At 40.6% G+C, this 18,342-nt stretch overlaps 1 protein-coding gene across 1 annotated transcript; it reads right to left on the bottom strand.

The window, feature by feature from the left end:
* Positions 1 to 3,373: 3,373 nt before the first annotated feature.
* LOC103457690 (ALK and LTK ligand 2-like) lies at positions 3,374 to 12,873 on the bottom strand. Its single transcript, XM_081613378.1, has 6 exons — positions 12,377 to 12,873; positions 12,006 to 12,251; positions 10,401 to 10,454; positions 9,356 to 9,436; positions 6,096 to 6,175; positions 3,374 to 3,962 (listed from the first exon to the last, which is right to left on the bottom strand). Exons 2-5 carry the CDS (start codon positions 12,241 to 12,243, stop codon positions 6,111 to 6,113), a joined length of 438 nt encoding a protein of 145 aa, XP_081469504.1. The 5' UTR covers positions 12,244 to 12,251; positions 12,377 to 12,873; the 3' UTR covers positions 3,374 to 3,962; positions 6,096 to 6,110.
* Positions 12,874 to 18,342: the final 5,469 nt, after the last annotated feature.

Here is an 18,342-nt window from a genome sequence, read left to right as displayed (position 1 = left end):
GTTTGTTATTAAATGCCTGTTTAGCCTCTTTGATCAAATCTTCTCAGTTTTACTTGATTTAATTAGCATAAAATTAGATTTTCAACTCATTTCAAGATTGGGATGACTTTTCAAACCCACTTTCTTTGGTTAAATCACATTTTGTGTTTGTAACATATATATTTAAGGTTGAATTATCAGATTTAAATCAACTTTTACATCTAATATTGGTTAAAAAACAAAAAAACAACAACCAAAAAATCATTTTGGATGTTAGAAACCGGTGAGGAAAACGGCCTGCTGTGTGTGTGTGCGAACAAACAGGGACGCAACAATTAGTGACAGACTGTTAACGAACTCGTCTCACCCGCGCAGAAACCCCACCTGGCCAAGCCCACAGCCGTCAATCACGGCCCGCTCCCAGGTACAGAACTGCTGTGGTGTGTGTATGTGTGTGATTTCGTGCCTAAATTAAGCACAGGAATGTGTTTATTTAAAGAAGCTGCTGTGAAAGTGTGAGTTGGTGTGTAAAGACGGTAGCAGCGCTGGCGCAGGTTCAGGAATAATTCATCCCAGGTTAGTCATTACCTGCCGCAGCTGTTAGTCACCTCGTTGCTGCTTCTCCGTCTTTTGTTTCTGCTCATGTAATTTGACCCCGCTGACCTCCTGGTTCGCCGCTCGCTGTCGGGACGCAGCTATAAATATGCAACAGCATCTTCCAGGTGTTTTCCTACAGAACCGGGCGGAGCGCTGAGCTAAAATTAGGAGGAGATGAAGATCTGCTGCTGCTGGGTCAACCGGCCACACCGACCAGGTTCTGGTTCTGGTTCTGATCCATCCAGAACCGGAAGCAGCATTCAGCTCCTATGGTCCACAAATCTGGAACAAACTTCCAGAAAACTGCAAAAGACACGAAACACAGAGTTCATGTAAATCATTAAAATCCTATTGCTTAGAGTTACTTTTGAAACATGAAGCAATGACTAACATACTGAGTTTGGTAGTAACTAGTTAAGTTTACTTGAGTAACTTTTTTGAAAAAATTTCTTTTAGGAATATCTTAACTATACGCTGTAGTTTTTTCCTTTAACTTGAGAGATTTTATTATGAAGTATTTCCACTCCTACTTGAGTAAAATTTCTGGATTTTTTCCCCATTGAATGAAAAACAAAAATGCTTCAATCAAAAATTCACCAGATACACACCTGCAGTTTTTGTTAAAGTTTCATCAGTTTTTTATTGAAAGAAACTGATTTGTAAAAAATTTTTTGGATGTGTTTTGTTACTTATGTGAGTTATTGTTATTTTCATCCTTAAAATACCAAAATTTCCTCCTAACTTTACATTTTGGTTTGTCTGATGATGTAACTTTTAACTGATTGATAATTTGATCAGTTCTCAGTACCTGAGTAGACTCTTTACCAAATACTTTTTACTTTTACTTGAATAAAAATATGTTGAAGTAGATCTGCCTTATCTTTAGTATAATCTTTGGGTTTTCTTCTCGCCTTATTGATTATTTGACAAAACATAACAACTGTTACTGAGTTTCACAACTATTCAATAATTAAGTTTATGATTTATTTTATGCTTTCATGTTGCAAAACATTTGAACTGCAGTGTTGCTGAAATCTCAAATGCAAATAAACTGATTGATTGACTAATTTATATGTGGTTCTGTTTGTAAAAATACACAATAATGGATTAACAGCAATATTTCAGGTTATTTATTAAATTAACATTCAATTTCCAAACTAAACTTATGATTTTCAAACTAAATATTTAAGTATTTAATTGGTATGCCAAATATTTAATTTATGAACTAAATATTTATTTTGGAACTCTGACATTTATAAATGTAGGAATAACTTGGTGGAAACATGACTTTGAAAAATGTTCAGTTCATCCAGGTTTCTACAACGGATTTCAGGCAGGTTGAGCTCTGGACTTTGACTAGAACATCTGATTCCTTCATTCTGGCGCAGAGTAGCTGCTGTTTGGGTTCACAGGTCAAGCTGCAGCTGTAGAGCACAGCTGATGCTCCAATCTATGACTGCAAGGCCCACAGATATTTAACCGAGTTAATTTCTGGGTCTGTACTTAATTAATCTCATTTTAACATAAAACCATATAATCAACAAAATGAGAAACATTCTCAACCGTTCACAGCAAACACGATGTCCTTCTTTGTTTTCCTGGGAGCAAAGACCTCTGGTCTTCATAACAAAGAAAAACAGCAGTAGCACACCTGGTTCGGACCAAATGACTAGAGGTCGTCACGGCGACGGCAGCAGTCAGTGGCGTGCAGAGGAGGCCAGGCGGGCAGGACGGGACCAAAACTGTCATCACTGATAGCTGCTGGCAAAAGCTGCAGCAGAGCTACTGCAACCACAACCACACACACACACACACACACACACAGCTTTGATTGTTTACCTAATTACTGTAAAATGACGGAGCAGTCGCTGCAGAAATGCAGACAGTCACACTGATCATTACCTTGTCAAAGGAGCCATTATCAGTCCAGGTGTGATCTGTTACCTAACAGCTTCCACAACCTGCAGATGTCGACATGTTCAGAGGATGGAGGTCGAGTCTTTCCCAATGCTGGCATGTGAGGAGGGTAAAGGTTCATCCTGAGAGGAAATATTCACTTTACCCTGAAACTGTCCAGGAGCCAAAGTCAACAAACATGTAATGTGGTTCACCCTGTCAGAGACGAACAGCGGCAGCGCTCTGCCTTGCCCTGAGGCAGCGGTGCGGCGCCCAGGAACGCAGCGCGCCAAAAAACCTGAGCAGAGGCACATTTAAAAAAATTTAGAGCCAAAATTAAGAAAAAATGTCATTTAAACTGGTATAAATCCATCAAATACCTGCTAAATGAAAGAAAAGAAAACAAAAACAACCCACAGCTACATCTACTTCAATCAAATACAGCGTAAAAGGTAACAAAAGGTCATAAGGTCACAATATCCTAACGTTATCTGATGTAAAACAAGAAGACCAACAATAAAAGACCACAAACTAAAGACATGAAGATCAGTCAGGATAGTCAAAATGACGCAATAATCAAAAATCAAAAATCAATTGTCAACTCAACCAAACTGGAAGAATAAGATGCCAGAAGTCAAATTATGATTCCACCTCAAACCAGTTTGTCACTCAACATGCCTCTCCCAATACGTCTGAGTTAATTAGAGTGGAAGGAATGTGTTTGACGCAAAGCAGGGAGATCCTCCAGAACCTGACGCCAGCGGCAGGACGTCGTCATGACGATTCCTCCAAATGAATTGAGGAATCATTCAGAGGAATCCTGATGCGTTCGATGTTCTGTACGTCAGCGAACGCATCCGATCAGATTCTCATCGGTTAAAGATTCTCAGCTCTGCAAACATTTATCAAATGTGTCTTTATTCCTCTTTCAGTATGTACATATTGCACAGAGGGAGTCAGTTTGAACAATATAAATATACCGGAATAGCTTTACGTCAATGAATTGATGACCTTTGAACCTTGATGGTTCACTGGTCATCAATGGTTCAGCTCATGGCCCATCGTCCAAAACAAGTCAAACTCTGATAAAATGTTCCCAGGTTTGTTTCCAGAGCAGACGGTCCATCAGAAACCAGTAAAGCCAATGGTTCCAGTTGGTCTGGAAGGCAGCAGAGAGGAGATAAACTGGTGTCAACATTTCATGAGCTGTTTAAGGCGCGAGGTGGAAGATTCAGAGAGTCTGTGGGTTCGAGACAGAGAAGAAAAACAGGCGAACTGAACAAGTTCATCCCAACGGTGGAGACTGTTCTGTGCTGCTGGATGTGAATGGTTTGAACTTTGACATCAAGTTTCTCTTGGCTTCAAGACGTCTACTGTTGGTCATCAGAGGGAACCAACATGGCGTATGGCGACCACTTCCTGTCTACAGGCCGTAGGGGAAACCACTTCCTGTCCACAGGTCGTAGGGGAAACTACTTCCTCTCCACTGGCTGCAGAAGAGAGACAAAAAAACCCCACTGGAGATGAAAATGTTGTACTAATTTGTATACAAAAAAATTGAGTAAATTTCTGCCATAAAACTCTGAAATTTTGACATGAATTTCCAAAATTGTTTGGGAAAATCTCGGATTTTTCTGAAAATGTTCAACTCTGGAAACTAAAAATGCCGGACCAACTCTCACATAGTGACATGAAAATGGTTAAGAATCAGAATTAACGTTGATGTTTCGCTTATCTAATTATTAATAATTGTAATAAATAATTGATTATTACTTAAATTATTAATAAAATCTAAATTGTTTAGTTTAATTCCAGTATTTCTGGAATCAGGAGCTAAACTCAGTCTAATGAATTCAGATGAAACAGTGAATGATCACTGAGACTGATCTGGAATCAAATGTAAACATTTATTAATTGCCAAACTTTACAGCTGAATTATTCCGTGAATATTTTGTTTCTTTTACGAGTGGCATGCCATATAAATCTAGGAATATTTACTGAATAATAAAATGGGAATCAAATATGAAGAATGAACTGTGACGGAATAAAAATGAACTTCAAAACCACTTAAACAGGAACTAAGGGAATCAGAACTATAACTGCAGCTTATCATGTCATAAAGCAGAGCAATGCAGGAGGATCAAAGCTAAAGGAGCCGATATCAGGGAAGCTTTTCATCAGGGTTGGATTTCTTGTCCGCCCTTTGCTTCGGACAAGAAATCATAAAATTTAGCCACGAGTTTCGGCTGAACTCTACCAGACCAGAAAAGAGGTTCTGGTCCAGTTTGTACACAAAGAGGGAAGAGAAGAAGGTGAGAGGGAGCAGAAGGAATGATGGGAAATTCAGTTCATGTCGTCTGCTGGTGAAATTGGAGATTCTGGTTTTCAGAAGTAGAACATTTTCAACTTTTGGAACTCAGAAATTTGCAAGATTTTTTTTTGGTTGAAGTTTTTTGGTGGATGTTACCAGCAGCTAAAAACTACTCAGAAATTTATTCATCGTTTTTTTTTCTATCTACGCTGGGGATAATAAGCGGCTGTAAATTTCCTGCTTTATTTCAACAGACATGATGATGACTGAAGGATGAAGTTGTGAGGCTGCACAGTGGCGCAGTTGGTAGAGCTGTTGCCTTGCAGCAAGAAGGTTCTGGGTTCGATTCCCGGCCACGGGTCTTTCTGCATGGAGTTTGCATGTTCTCCCTGTGCATGTGTGGGTTTTCTCCAGGTACTCCGGTTTCCTCCCACAGTCCAAAAACATGACTGTCAGGTTAATTGGCCTCTCCAAATTGTCCCTAGGTGTGTGTGTGTGTGCATGGTTGTTTGTCTCTGTGTTGCCCTGCGACAGACTGGCGACCTGTCCAGGGTGACCCCGCCTCTCGCCCGGAACGTTAGCTGGAGATAGGCACCAACAACCCTCCTGACCCCAATAGAGACAAGGGTGTAAGAAAATGGATGGATGGAAGTTGTGACTTTTCTGTTTTTCTCACTGCTGGGATTTTTCCACATGCTGGTTTTAAGTTTATTCATTTATTTCTCTTTTTTGCTGCTCATTTTCCATCTCACTAACCTGATGCTGGATATGAATCCTCTGTTCTTTGATTTGATCAAACTCTGTATTTGTTTTAGTGATATCTTTAAGTCAAACTGTGCAGAAACCTTTTGGTTTGGTCAACAAACAGAAATATTTTGTTCTGAGGATGAACTGAATGTTGTTGCTCTCTGCAGGTTTGAAGCTGGTTGCAAAGTCATTTTGTGGCTGGTTTCCAGCCTTTATTCTCTCAGGCGCTTGTTGCACGCTTCACAAAGTCTCCATTGTGCAGAAGATGTTCTTCTTCTGTGGTCTTGTGGTCTGGCTGGATGGGCGGCTCGCCTGCAGATATGTCAGATAAAGATGCTAAACCCGTGTTTGAGTCGATGTTTGCTCGGACAGAAACCAAACTTTATGCGTGAACTAAAAGCTTTTAGGAAAACTCAGAAGTGTTCTTAGCCCTAAATCTCCTAACATCAATGCTCAGGATTAACTGAATTCCACATTTATCCTTTGGACTGATGCAGCACCTGAGATGATCTGCAACATGGTTGGAGTCAGGAGGATTGTGGGTGCATGTTGGCGCTCAGCTTACCGTCTTGCGGTCTGTTTATCTCTCGGCACAGCGAGGGCTCTTGGCCAGTTGAGTCAGCAGACGAGCACATCTTTTATAAACTGCAGCAGAAGGAAACAACAAACGTGTTTATGAGGCTGAAGAGGAGCTGCTAAAAGGAGACACCACCTGCAGCATCACAAGGTTTACCTAGCCTGGCCGCCTGGCCGCCTGGCCGCCCTGCGTGGAGCGGCCGCCTGCAGCCACCAGGCCTGACTCCATCAGGACAGGAATATCTCACAGAGTGGCAACAAGGCTGCAGCCATTAATCTAACAATACTTTACATCTCAGTACTTGCAGGGCATTAATTTGCTTTAATTTAAAACATTCCATGATAGTTCAGGACAGGCAACAACTCATTTAATCCCATGATTAATTAAAACAAGCTCAATAATTTTCAGTTGCTGGATTTATCATTTTTCTCTTTCTACCAAAAACTGGATGATAAAACTGAAGGTTTGGTCTCAACAAACTGTTTGTTTATTTTTTTTACAAAATATTTTGTTTGCAGATACTTTTTAATTCATGTTATTCATTCTTTCTGTTGTTTTGTTTATTTATTTAGTTTATTGCAAAAACACAATATCTTACCAAGTATTTCTGGTCTAGTTTCTAGTGCAAATATCTTAGTTTACTTGAAATGAGACAAAACTATCATACAAGTAACTTTTCAGAAAGAAATAAGAGTTTGTTTTAAATGAATAATTTCTTTCTATTGATAAAGTTCTAGTTCCATTGGAAGGTTATTGGGAAAATGTCTTGTTATAAGTGAAATAATCTCAAAATTCTTGCTGAAAAGTTACTTGTTTGTTAGTTTTGTCTTATTTCAAGTGAACTAAAGAATTTGCACTAGAAATTAAACCAAAAATATTTGGTAAGATTTTGTGTTTTTGCAGTGTAACTTTAAAATGGTCCCAAAAAACCCCAGCAATATTGTTGTTTATCATAATAACTTCTGGGACAATTAATCGTCCAGCAAAATGTGTTACCATGACAGGACTAGTTCAGGATATGAAAAATAAAAGAGCTGTTTTTGTATTCTCAAACTCCTCAATAAAAACTATATAAAATATATTTTTAAATGTTTTCTTTGACAGAGATCCCAGACTCAGAAGGATTGTCATTCCTGAATCAGACGTGTGTAAATCCTTCCCGGCTGTAAATCATGTCATTCTGTCAGATCGGCTCTGTTAGCTGTTACCTGCATGCAGCATTAAGTTCCATCTGTTGATGCACAAAGACACCAGCAGCTTGTGGTTAAGAAAACTCAACTTAAATAAACAATTCCCACTAGAGACTCTGACAGGCATCAGCCAATAAACTGTCAGGGTTATGTAAACAACCACTGGACAAGTTTGAACCTTCCCAGCTCCTGTAACTTTCACCTCTAAGAGCAGAAAACCGAGCTGCTCACACACCCACACACACAGGTTCACATTTGTTCATTTGTTCATTGTGGTGACACTGACAAATATAACACACTCCAGGGATTCGCTGTGACGTTACAGAGGATTCATGTAATTATGAGACAATATATTGAAGGTGGACATTTGTCCCTTCATGTCTTCATCGTACATGTGATAAATGAAAGTGGGACATTCTGGTCAGAAGGAGCCATTTTGGTTTGAATTATTGTTGTAATTTGCTCCACTGATTGGAAAAGATTTTAAACCCACAAAATTAAAATCTTTTTTCTGCAAACTGAACTGCCTTCTTCACCAAAACGAAACAAAATGAAGGCGTCAGATTTTAGCTGGTATTTGTCTTTGAGCCATTTCTCCTGCTAGCACTAGGCTAACATGTTTGGTTTGGTTGCTTTTACCCAGAATGCTCTGCGCTGTAGTCCACTTCCTGCTTTTGGAGTGGTCTCTAGTTCACTTGGTGTTCACATATGAATTCAAACTGTACCTGAATTCACTTCAACCGAACCCAGAACTAGGTTTAATCCAACTGGAGTCGGACTAAAGCGGACTGGAGTCGGACTAAAGCGGACTGGAGTCAGACTAAAGCGGACTGGAGTCGGACTAAAGCGGACTAAATGATGCAGCTCTAAAAATAAAACAGTTAAGGTCAGACATAAATTTTTTACTCAGATACTATTAAAAACACTTCCTTGGGTTTAGAAATAGAAATCTCATGGTTGGATATGGATGATAAACTCACTGTTACCACTGAATTTACTTGACTAACTTTAAATATTCAAAATGTATTTATTGATGTAAGACACGACAAACTACCTAATAAAGTTTGCGTAGTAAAAGTTTCCTCTAATTTTGGCTTTAGCCATCATTAGTCTCGCTCTATAACTGATTTAAAACATGACTAAAATGTGAAAAGATAATTCTACGTGAAACTCCAGCAAACATTAAAGTTTCTACTGTCCAGTTTCCGTGGGTTGAGGCATTAAACAGTAAAAACATTCAGACTGAAATCAATCAGCAGCTGTTTGCACTGCAGAGCGTCTTCATGTACAGACTGAATGATAACACTGAGTCCCAGAGGCGCATGGAGGGAACATATTTGTGTCTGAGCGTTTCTCTCCAACACAAACATCAAACTGCATGCATGGTTTAAAATCAGAAGAGTTGCAGCTGTTGCGACACGATGGCGGTGTAATACGGTGTGACTGTGTGTTAAAACATGCCTTATCTTGCTCTTTATCTGGGAATCCTGCAGGAACACGAATCACTAGCAAATATTTAGCAACCAACCGAGGTTTAGATTAAAATGCAGATTGAATCTTTAGGTCGGGTTACGGATGGTGAGTTCATGGTCCAGGTTCTGAGAAAAGGAAATCTAGTTATTTAGTGCAGCTTCCTGCAGCGCTTTGATAAAAACTGTTAGAGATTCAACTTTACAGATAATAGCTCGCTTTCCGAAGTAATAATAATAATTGTAGCTTTTGCTGAATGTTGTCAGAGGAAATGATCAATGAATTAATCTTCCCTCATCTTCTCCAAATCTAACAAAATTGGTGTCAAAAGTTTGAGCAACAAAAATTTAATTTGTGTCCCTAAAAATATTTTGAAAGATGGTAAAAATTTGTTTGATTTTGTGAATGTGAGCAGGAGAGATGGTCGATCTCTCATGATCTCTGCAAACTTTTATTAATATCTTTAAATGATAACGGCACAAATAAAACTTTGACACCAATTGAATAAGTGTGGTGAGGAGAGTTCACATCGTTCTTTGTTCAGAAGGTTTATTTCAGCTGGAGGAGTAAAGCGGCCGTGGTACTTACAGGCGGGAACTGTGCAGTCCCTGGTGTTGTTGTAGAGACGGTGGAACTGTTTCCGGCACTGAGGTTTGAAGTAAAGAGGACCTGAGGGAAGAAAGGCTCACATCAGTCAGGCTTGTTCTAAAACCTCTGAACTCTGAGACTTTAAACCACAACAAACACAACGAGCAGCTGGCAGGGCTGGGAGCTGCTACATGTGATCAATACAGATAATAGATCTGATAGAATATTCAATATAAGGGAATATTCACTAAACTCTGATCCAGAACTGCACGGCATTCTGGGAGATATAGAGAAAAAGGTTTTTCCGCTCAACCCTCATGATGAGCTGAAGGTTAGCGGGAACAACTAACTCACTCATTCTTTGGTTACCTAGCAACAACTAATTCACTCATTCTTTGGTTACCTAGCAACAACTAACTCACTCATTCTTTGGTTACCTAGCAACATCTAACACTCATTCTTTGGTTACATAGCAAGAACCTGCTGAGTAACTGGTGCAGCAGCAGTTTCAGTTTTCTCCTCATAACTGATTAAACTAAAACACAACGGCGTGGAGGGAAAACTGTGGGTTAAACAGGAAATGTCACACCACCAGTTTATTTCAGATATTTAAAACAAATAACTAATCAATAATCATCAATAATGTTTGGGCCTGCGGTGGAGCCGCCAGGGAGAAAAGAGAAGCAGCTCCATCGGCGCCCGAGGCGAGGCGGGTGATCAGACGCAGCGCAGCGCGTGACGGGAGGGAGGAGGAACGTCAGGGCAGGTGGCTTGGTCCAATATGACCGGGAGAAATGCTGCTTATATTTATTAATTAAAATAAATTAAGTATAAGTATAATAAGATTAAGTATTATTAATCTGTAGCCACGTAGATAAAAATATTGCAGTAGGTTGAGGGATAAAGTAACTTGTTTGGGTTGAGGCAGCAGAAAGTTTCATCATCAGGAGGAAATCCTTAAAACACGTCCTGTTTGAGTTCACAGCTTCAGGGAGTAAAACGCATCATTTCTCTGAAACAGAGTGTTGCTAGGCAACGTTCCTACCTGTCAGGTGTGTGATAAACTTCTCCTTGTGCTTCGGGTCACTGAGGCGACCTTCTGGAAAACAAACAGATGAATTTGTTTTAACTTCAAGATGACATTTTAAACACATTAATCCTGAATCTGACAGAGTGGCTTCAGTCATGAAGATCGTCATGGTAACACAAGCAGCTGCTGGTTGTGAAATCCTCCACAGTTCAGAGTCAAAAATTAAAATGATTAAAGATTTACTTAAACATAAAGCCTTCGTTCTGAAATAAAGAGCTTACAGTAGAACAGCTGTACTGTAAAGCAAACTTAAAGAAAAATGTGGGAGAAAAGTTAAAGTGAGGAATCGTCCTGAAGGGAACCTTGTGATGCGGCGGCTGTTTCCACGAGGCTCCGCTCAGCCCGGCGCCGCGGGTCGGCCCAGTCCACGAACTGCACCGGGTCACGACCCCGGGCAGCTGAAAGAGCTGAGCGGCCATCAGAACCCTGGACAGCCTCACACCCTGAAGCCCAGCTGTTCGCTACAGCTGATAATCAAACCATGATAATCACTGATTAAACCCAATAAAGAGCTGAATTAAAGTAGATTTTAATCTGTTTGTATAATATGGATATAGATGTGTTCACACTTTGGAAAAAAACAGAAGAAGAATCAAATCTTTAAGATGGAAGGAAACTGGTCTGAATGTAGTAGCGCCCCCTGCTGGGAAAAATATATATGCATACAATGAGGAAAACATTTGTAAAAAATGTTAATTGAGTTAACTGCTAAGTCTGTAGTTAATTAATTGCAATAACATTTTAATCTAAAACTATCTCGACATATTAGCAACCATTTTAGATGCTAAATTATTAAATAAACAAACGAGTTCAATAAAAACTAATATTTATTGTTTTAAATCAGTGATTTAAAACAATCAATCGTCAGAAATGAGAAATTTAGAGATGTGGACGCTGACATATAGCGTTAGCATCATGTCTGTCATTGAGATGCTATTTTAGCCTTTAGTTTAGCAGATAGGCTAACTCCTTTTAGCACAACTTGAATACAACAGTTTTTTCCAGCGTCCAATCAAATCGTTTTGAAACAGAAATTAACCCTCAGTGGACCGAGAAAAAACGTTTTGTCCTCCGTTGATGTTGGTTGAGGATGTAGCTTGTGGGTCGCACTTACAGGCGTACCAGAAACACTCAAATACAAAGGTTCCGGCTATAACAGTGTAATTAATAAATCTAATTCTAAATTAACGAATTAAAGTCTTGGACACCCTAAATTTTTACTGGCCTGGTTTGCATACACCAAACAAAAAACGCTTTACGTTTGAAAACAACTTAGAAACCAACAACATAGCGTCAACCTCACCAAATAAAACCTCAGCATCCCGGCAACAGAGAGCAGCTCTGATGTTAAACCGACTCCTTCCAAATGTGCAAAGTTTGATGGTCAGACGAGACAAAGACTGATCTGTTTGAAGCACGGTGGTGGCAGCATTATGCTGCTGGACGAAGTAAAGAGTGAAATACAGAAGAAACTGTTTTCACAATCGGGACTCTGAATTTTGGAGCAGGTGTCTGCTGCTTTATTAATCCGAGCAGAGACCCGGTTCTGTCTGGACTCACCGTGGTTCGACTGGCTCTGCCGTTTCGGACCCGCCGCTTCGTGCCCGCTGAAGCCCACCGGGCCCCTCCGGTACCGGGCGGCCAGCTGCGCCAGACTGTGGCGGCCCCTGCGTGTCTCCGCCTGGGCAGCGGAGCCCTGGTGCCGGGCGGCCGCCTGGCAGCGTCCCGGCGTCTGCAGCAGGATGAAGAGGAGGAGGATGAGGAGCGCGGACCGGACGGAGGTCCGTGGCAGCAGCATCACTGGACCTGCAGGGACGAGACAAAGTTCAGCTGCAGTTAAAAAATAAAGTTCCATGTTTGAGATTTGGGATGAGAAAGTTTCATGATAGAGTTGAAGCGTGATGCGGGACTCCCCGCAGCGCTCGGGTTACCTCTCCTCTGCGGCTCCCCGCGGCTCGCTGCGCCTCCTCTCCCCGCCGCTCCGCGCTCTGCGCCCGGACTCTCCCTCTCCGTCTCCAGGGACCCGAACTTTCAGGTTCCTGTGGTGTCTGTGTGACGTGTTACCCCGGGTTGGTGTGGATCCGAGCCGCGTGCCGCGCTCCGAGTCCCGGTGTCATCTTAGAGCTGCGCGCGGGGTCGCCGGAGCGCGTGGAGCGGGTCCTTCATCATCCTCATCAGCAGGAGAGAGAGTCGGTTCTGCAAGTTGCAGCTGGAGCGGGTCCGGTTCGGCTCATGCCTCTGAGCAGCAGCGGGAGAATGGACCCGAACAGACCCGAAGCTCGTGCTGATCAGGTACCGATCAGAATCTGAACCTTCTTTAGAAACGGACCTCTGCTCTGCTCTGCACGCGCAACTCAACTCCAGATCACGGAAATGATAAAGAGGAGGAGGAGGAGGCGCGTGCGTGTCGGCATGAAGCAACGCGCGAGGCGGATGGCAGCGTGACGCAGCAGCAGCAGCAGCAGCAGCAGCAGCAGCAGCAGCAGCAGCAGCAGCAGCAGCAGCAGCAGCAGCAGCAGCAGCAGCAGCAAGCAGCAGCAGCAGCAGCGCTCCTTTCAGCGGAAGGCAAAATATTCCACACTGACACTCCTCATTTAGCTCTCTGAGCTTTGACTGGGCCGTTCTAATTTTGACTGGGGGTTCTCCTGCTGGAAGATGACCCTTGACGTCAGACTCAGGACTCTGCTGCCGCTGATGGATTTGGCTCCATCTGTCTCCCCACAGCATGATGCTGCCACCTCCTGCTGGAGAATCGGTGTTTATAAAGGGAAACGTTGGAATTTCTGCCAAACAAATGTTGTATTCTGATGAAATCAGAATACAACATTTTGGTTGCTACTTTTCTTCCTCTTCAGTTATGAAATATTTTCTGTTCTTTTATCACATTTAATGCCAATAAAATAGATTAAAGTTTGGTGTTTGTAACAGGATTCAATATTTGTACGACGGCATATTAGAGATTAAAGAAAGGAGTAAATTTGGGACTAAAAACTGACATTTTCTAGAAATAACTTGGAAATTTACCAGTTTCAAAATAGCAAATCTGAAGTTACTTGTGAGTTATTTTTCTCTCATTTGAAGTGAATGAAGATATAAAACATGTTAGCAGAAAACAGTGATTATCTGAAACACGCACGCACGCACGCACGCACGCACACACGCACACACACACACACACACACACACACACACACACACACACACACACACACACACACACACACACACACACACCTCCTGCTGCTGCTCCACCCTAATTGGTCCCTCTGCTATCAGCTCAGACTAATCGTCGGCTTCATGAACATGTTTGCAGATTCTGCAGAGGGAAGGCGATCGGATCCGACCCAGCAGGAATGTGAGTGAGGAATATTGATGTTCTTCATTCAGCCTGCATCTGTTTACTCATGTCGTTTCTCTCAGCCATTCGTTCAGATCCAGACCTGCTGCCGCGTTCCCTACATGCCTGGCTTTGGAGCAGCTCCAAGAACTCACAGCAACCTCCCACTGGAACCACTGGAACCCATTAAAGGTCGTTTTAAAACCAGTTGACCTCTCTGCGTTGCCGTATCAGGGGGTCATACTCCCACACTGAGGAGAAAACACTGCAGAGTGATGAGTGTCGGATTCTAGAAAAGGCTGGATGAAGTTCAAGATCAGCTCGGACTCTTGGACTGAAAATCGCTGATTTTATAGAAAAGTTCACAGAGACTATTACTGTAATCATTATGTGACTGTTGCTGCTTATGATCAGGTTGTTTCCTCTGGTTCTCAGTCAGATAGAAGAAGCATGAAGCAACATGCTTCCTGGTCAGATTCAGGATTAAATGTTTGCTGCTGCAGCTTTGGTGATGAAAAAAATTCAGAATCCAGCAAGTTAGATTCTCATTTCCCTTCACTGCTCAGTCTGCGATTTCTCCCATTGAAATGGATTTCTCAGAATGAATTTCTACAAGACCAATCAGCAAACAGAAAGAGGAGTTGTGAATGATGATGAGTTTCTGTGATGTTTTAGGATTATATTCTGCCAGACGTTTTAGCAACAGGAAGAAAAATCTAACTAAATTGGCGTCAAATATTTGTGCAACAAAAATGATAAAGATATTAATATAAAAGTTTCCAGACGTCATCATCAATATCGTCAAAGCAAAAACAACATTAATGAAATTTTTGCTGTAAAATGATGTTCAGGACAAAGTGAAACATGATCTGGTTTCTGGCTGAAAGCCTAAAAATATGAATCATTGATGCGAGACGTTCTTGTTTTCACTAAAAACCAGAAGATCTGAGCTTTTATAAAGTTTTACATTTTCTCTCGTGTTCAGTTGCTCTTTTATTCTGGACAAAACCCACAATCACAGCTTTTCTTGGCTTTAAAGGAATAACAATACTAATAATCAATCTAATAATAATAATAATAATAATAATAATAATAACTTCAACAAGCATTAAAGTCAAAATCTGATGAAGCGCCTGGAAATCGTCAGTGGGATTAAAAAATTTCCAAATTCATCATGAATCTGGAGGAACTTCATGCAGAAAGAAGTTTGGATCCAGTTTTACTGCAATCAGCAGATTAACACGAACACAAGAGAAAAACAAAACATCTGGATAAACAGCAAAACAGGAAGTAAAGCTAGAAAACTCTACAAAATAAAGAAGGAAGTAACCAGAACCAGAACCAGAACCAGAACCAGAACCGACCTCCCTGACTGCTTCCTGCAGCACTTTGAGGCTTTTCCAGGTTTTCCAGAAACATGAGAGACGTTTGGTCTGATTTAAGTGAATCTAGGTTCTGATTTTTGATGAAACTAGAAAATTTTCCCTCAGGATAAAAACGGCTCATTGTGGAGAATCAGCTGCAAGCAGAACCAGAACCTCAGACGTTTCATTAACTCTGAAACGTTTCCAGGAAGCCGTTTGAAAAGCTACACTGTAAAACATTAAGAGCAATAATTTGGTTTATCTAGTCTGTGAGCGAGAAAAAATTTAACTGTTATTTTTCAGTTTTCACCAAATTATTCCAACATTTATAAATATCAGAGTTCAAAACTAAATATTTAAACTAAATATTTAAGTTTGAACTGCATATTTAGTTTGTAAAATGAATATTTATCTAGCAAAATACTTAATTTGGAGCTAAACATTTACTTTGGAAACTAAATATTTAATTTAAAAGCCAAGTATTTATATTGGAACTAAACATTTACATTGGAACTAAATATTTAGTTTGAAAACTAAATATGTACCTCAGACTTAAACACTTAGTTGGGACATAAATAATTAGCTTTCTAACTAAATATTTAATTTGAAAGCTAAATATTTAGTTTGTTAACTAAATTATGTGCATTTTAAACAAAATATTTCGTTTTTAAACAAAATGTTTAAATTATGTGCATTTTAAACAAAATATTTCGTTTTTAAACAAAATATTTAAATTATGTGTATTTTAAACAAAATATTTCGTTTTTAAACGAAATATTTAACGAAACAAAATCGCACTACTGCGATTTCGTTTTTAAACAAAATATTTGGTGTGTGAACTAAATATTTAGTTTGTAGCAGTGACATTTGGGGAAAATAAAGCCTTTTTTTTCTCTGACAGACTAAATGAACCAAATTATTGCTACTAATGTTTTACTGTGTCACTTTACAAATGGCGTCTCTGATTCCAGAGGTTGATTCAGTGATGAGCAGGTGTGAGGAGAGACGGTGGGAATGACCTGAACTTCAGGAACATGCAGACGTTCCTGAAGTTCAAAGAAGAAGAGTGGGATCTGCAGAGTGAGGCTGCTGGCACGCCAGAGGAGGACGGCGAAGTCTCACTGCGATGATTGAGATGACTGAAAGCGTTCCGTTCTGCCAGCCGCCCTGCGTGCTAACGCTCCTCCACTGTCAACAACATGTTACCGTGACAACGGGAAAAACACACAGACGCACTCACGAGAGATTTCCCCCGATTCTTCTCCACACATGCGATTAGAACAACTGCAGGAGTTGGAGACGTGATGGTCTGGATCAGAAGGCAGTGGGCTGGGACCAGAACTGGACCTGTCGGAACCGGCCCGGTCGGCCCACCCCTGACTGAACAGCAGCTGAACTCCAGAGCATTACTGAACAAATCAGCACAACGATGGAGAAATGGAGAAAAACACAGCACTGATGTTTTTGGCTCAAAATTCAGACAATCATAAAGTTGTGCGCCTCCATAATGACACGCATTAAACACACTGAGTCAGGGTTCAGGTCAAAGGTCAGCTGGGCCGTGGTAAACTATGTGTTCAGGCCCTGGAGATGCCAGTAAATCTTTTTATTCCCTGCAGACCAACATTAGAACAAAACATCCACACAGCTGAATGTCAGCATTTAGAATCAGATCAATACGATTCACTGTGTCAGCACTTTGCACCTCTGCAGGCGAAACGTAACGAGACAAAAACCGTTTCCCGTTGGATTCTCCCTCCAGGACCGACTGAGTCTTCATGACATGAATGCTGAGATTTGTCTGAATATGCTGGCAGAGAGACGAACAAACTCCACTTGTTCTTCACAGAGATCAGCAGAAATATCTGCAGGAGTTAACCTGGAAAGATGAACTTTGCTCCACTCTGAAGAACAGATTAAAAACAATAAACATTTTTGTTGTTGAGGTAAAAATGTTGTTTTTGCTAAATTTCTGACAAATGTAGCATCAAAAATGGTTTTGAATTGAAAATATTTCTTATTTTGTTGAACGTTTTAGATTAAAATGTGATTTATTACATACCTTGTAATTAACTCGACTAGATTCTTTTTCCTGGAGATACAAACAGAACATATAAGACAGCAAACAGGATAAAAACAGAGAAATACTACAAAACTGGTTTAAACTTGAAGCTTGTCTGATGAAAACAGAAGAAAACTGTTCACGTTGTACTTTTGTTGTTGCAAAAATCCTTCCTGTATTTGAAAAATGATGCAGAACTTTCTAACTCTGGTAACCCTCTTCCAGAGACAGCTCTGGAGGAATTAGAAACCTGAAGTAAAAACAGAAAAACATCTGAACTCAAACAGTCTGAAGCTTCACTGAACAGTTTTCAGAAGCTTCCGATCGACTTGAGATGTTTCTGGATGTCATAACACTGACTGAACCGCTGGAGCTTTTCAAGAACCCTTAACAACCAAAACACTTGAGTCTTCTCCAGACTGTTTGGGGTCAGTTTTATACATCCAGAACCTTCTAAAACTTTCTGGTTAAAGTTGGATTCACTCAGCCTGACCTCTAAAGGCCAGATTCGCTTTTTGGATCAAACTCAACTCTCAAAACTAAGAGTTAAACCATAAATAAATCTGAAGGTAATCTCCAATTTTCTCTCTGCAGGTCAGCAGTGGCTCAAGGTCACCATCTAGTGGCCAAATAAATAACTGCATCAGTTAAAGACTCAAAAGAGTGAAAAACACAAAATGGATTACTGTTGACTGTTGTATAAAAATGAGTGAATCTTCTTTAAATCGAACAAAATTGTCAAACATTTGTGCTGCTACCATTTTAAAGATATTAATAAATATTTTCAGAGGTCGTCATTTATATCTTCTAAACAAAAGCAGCACAAATGAACGTTCTTCACCTTTTATGACCTCTGGGAACATTTAGCTGCACCAGTTCTGTTCGATCTTACAGAAGCAGAGAAATGAAACGACACTCACCTCCAAAAACAGAAACAAAGGTCAGAACTGAGCATCGTTTAGTTCAGCTTCCATTTACGTCGTCCGATGGCGGTTCTAGACGCTCCATCTCTATGAATCAACCATTTACTGCCATCACTGGTCTGGACCAATCACAGCCTTCCTTCAGGATGCAGAATTAGCAGTCAGACAGGAGAGATACAATAAAACCCAAAACACAGAAAGTTGGAATAAG

The sequence above is a fragment of the Poecilia reticulata genome, chromosome 2, assembly GCF_904066995.2.
Source record: "Poecilia reticulata chromosome 2, P_reticulata-male-v2, whole genome shotgun sequence".
Taxonomy (NCBI): Eukaryota; Metazoa; Chordata; class Actinopteri; order Cyprinodontiformes; family Poeciliidae; genus Poecilia; species Poecilia reticulata.
The sequence above is the reverse complement of the archived record's forward strand: the minus strand, read 5'-3'. Positions and strand labels throughout refer to the sequence as shown.

Bases quoted from the DNA above. Each gene is read 5' to 3' on its own strand.
- LOC103457690 (XM_081613378.1), bottom strand. From the start codon at position 12,243: ATGCTGCTGCCACGGACCTCCGTCCGGTCCGCGCTCCTCATCCTCCTC. The intron at 10,455-12,005 runs GTGAGTCCAGAC...TTTGTTTTCCAG, and splicing joins GCAGAGCCAGTCGAACCACG to AAGGTCGCCTCAGTGACCCG. The intron at 6,176-9,355 runs GTAAGTACCACG...CTTCTGCTGCAG, and splicing joins GGACTGCACAGTTCCCGCCT to TTTATAAAAGATGTGCTCGT.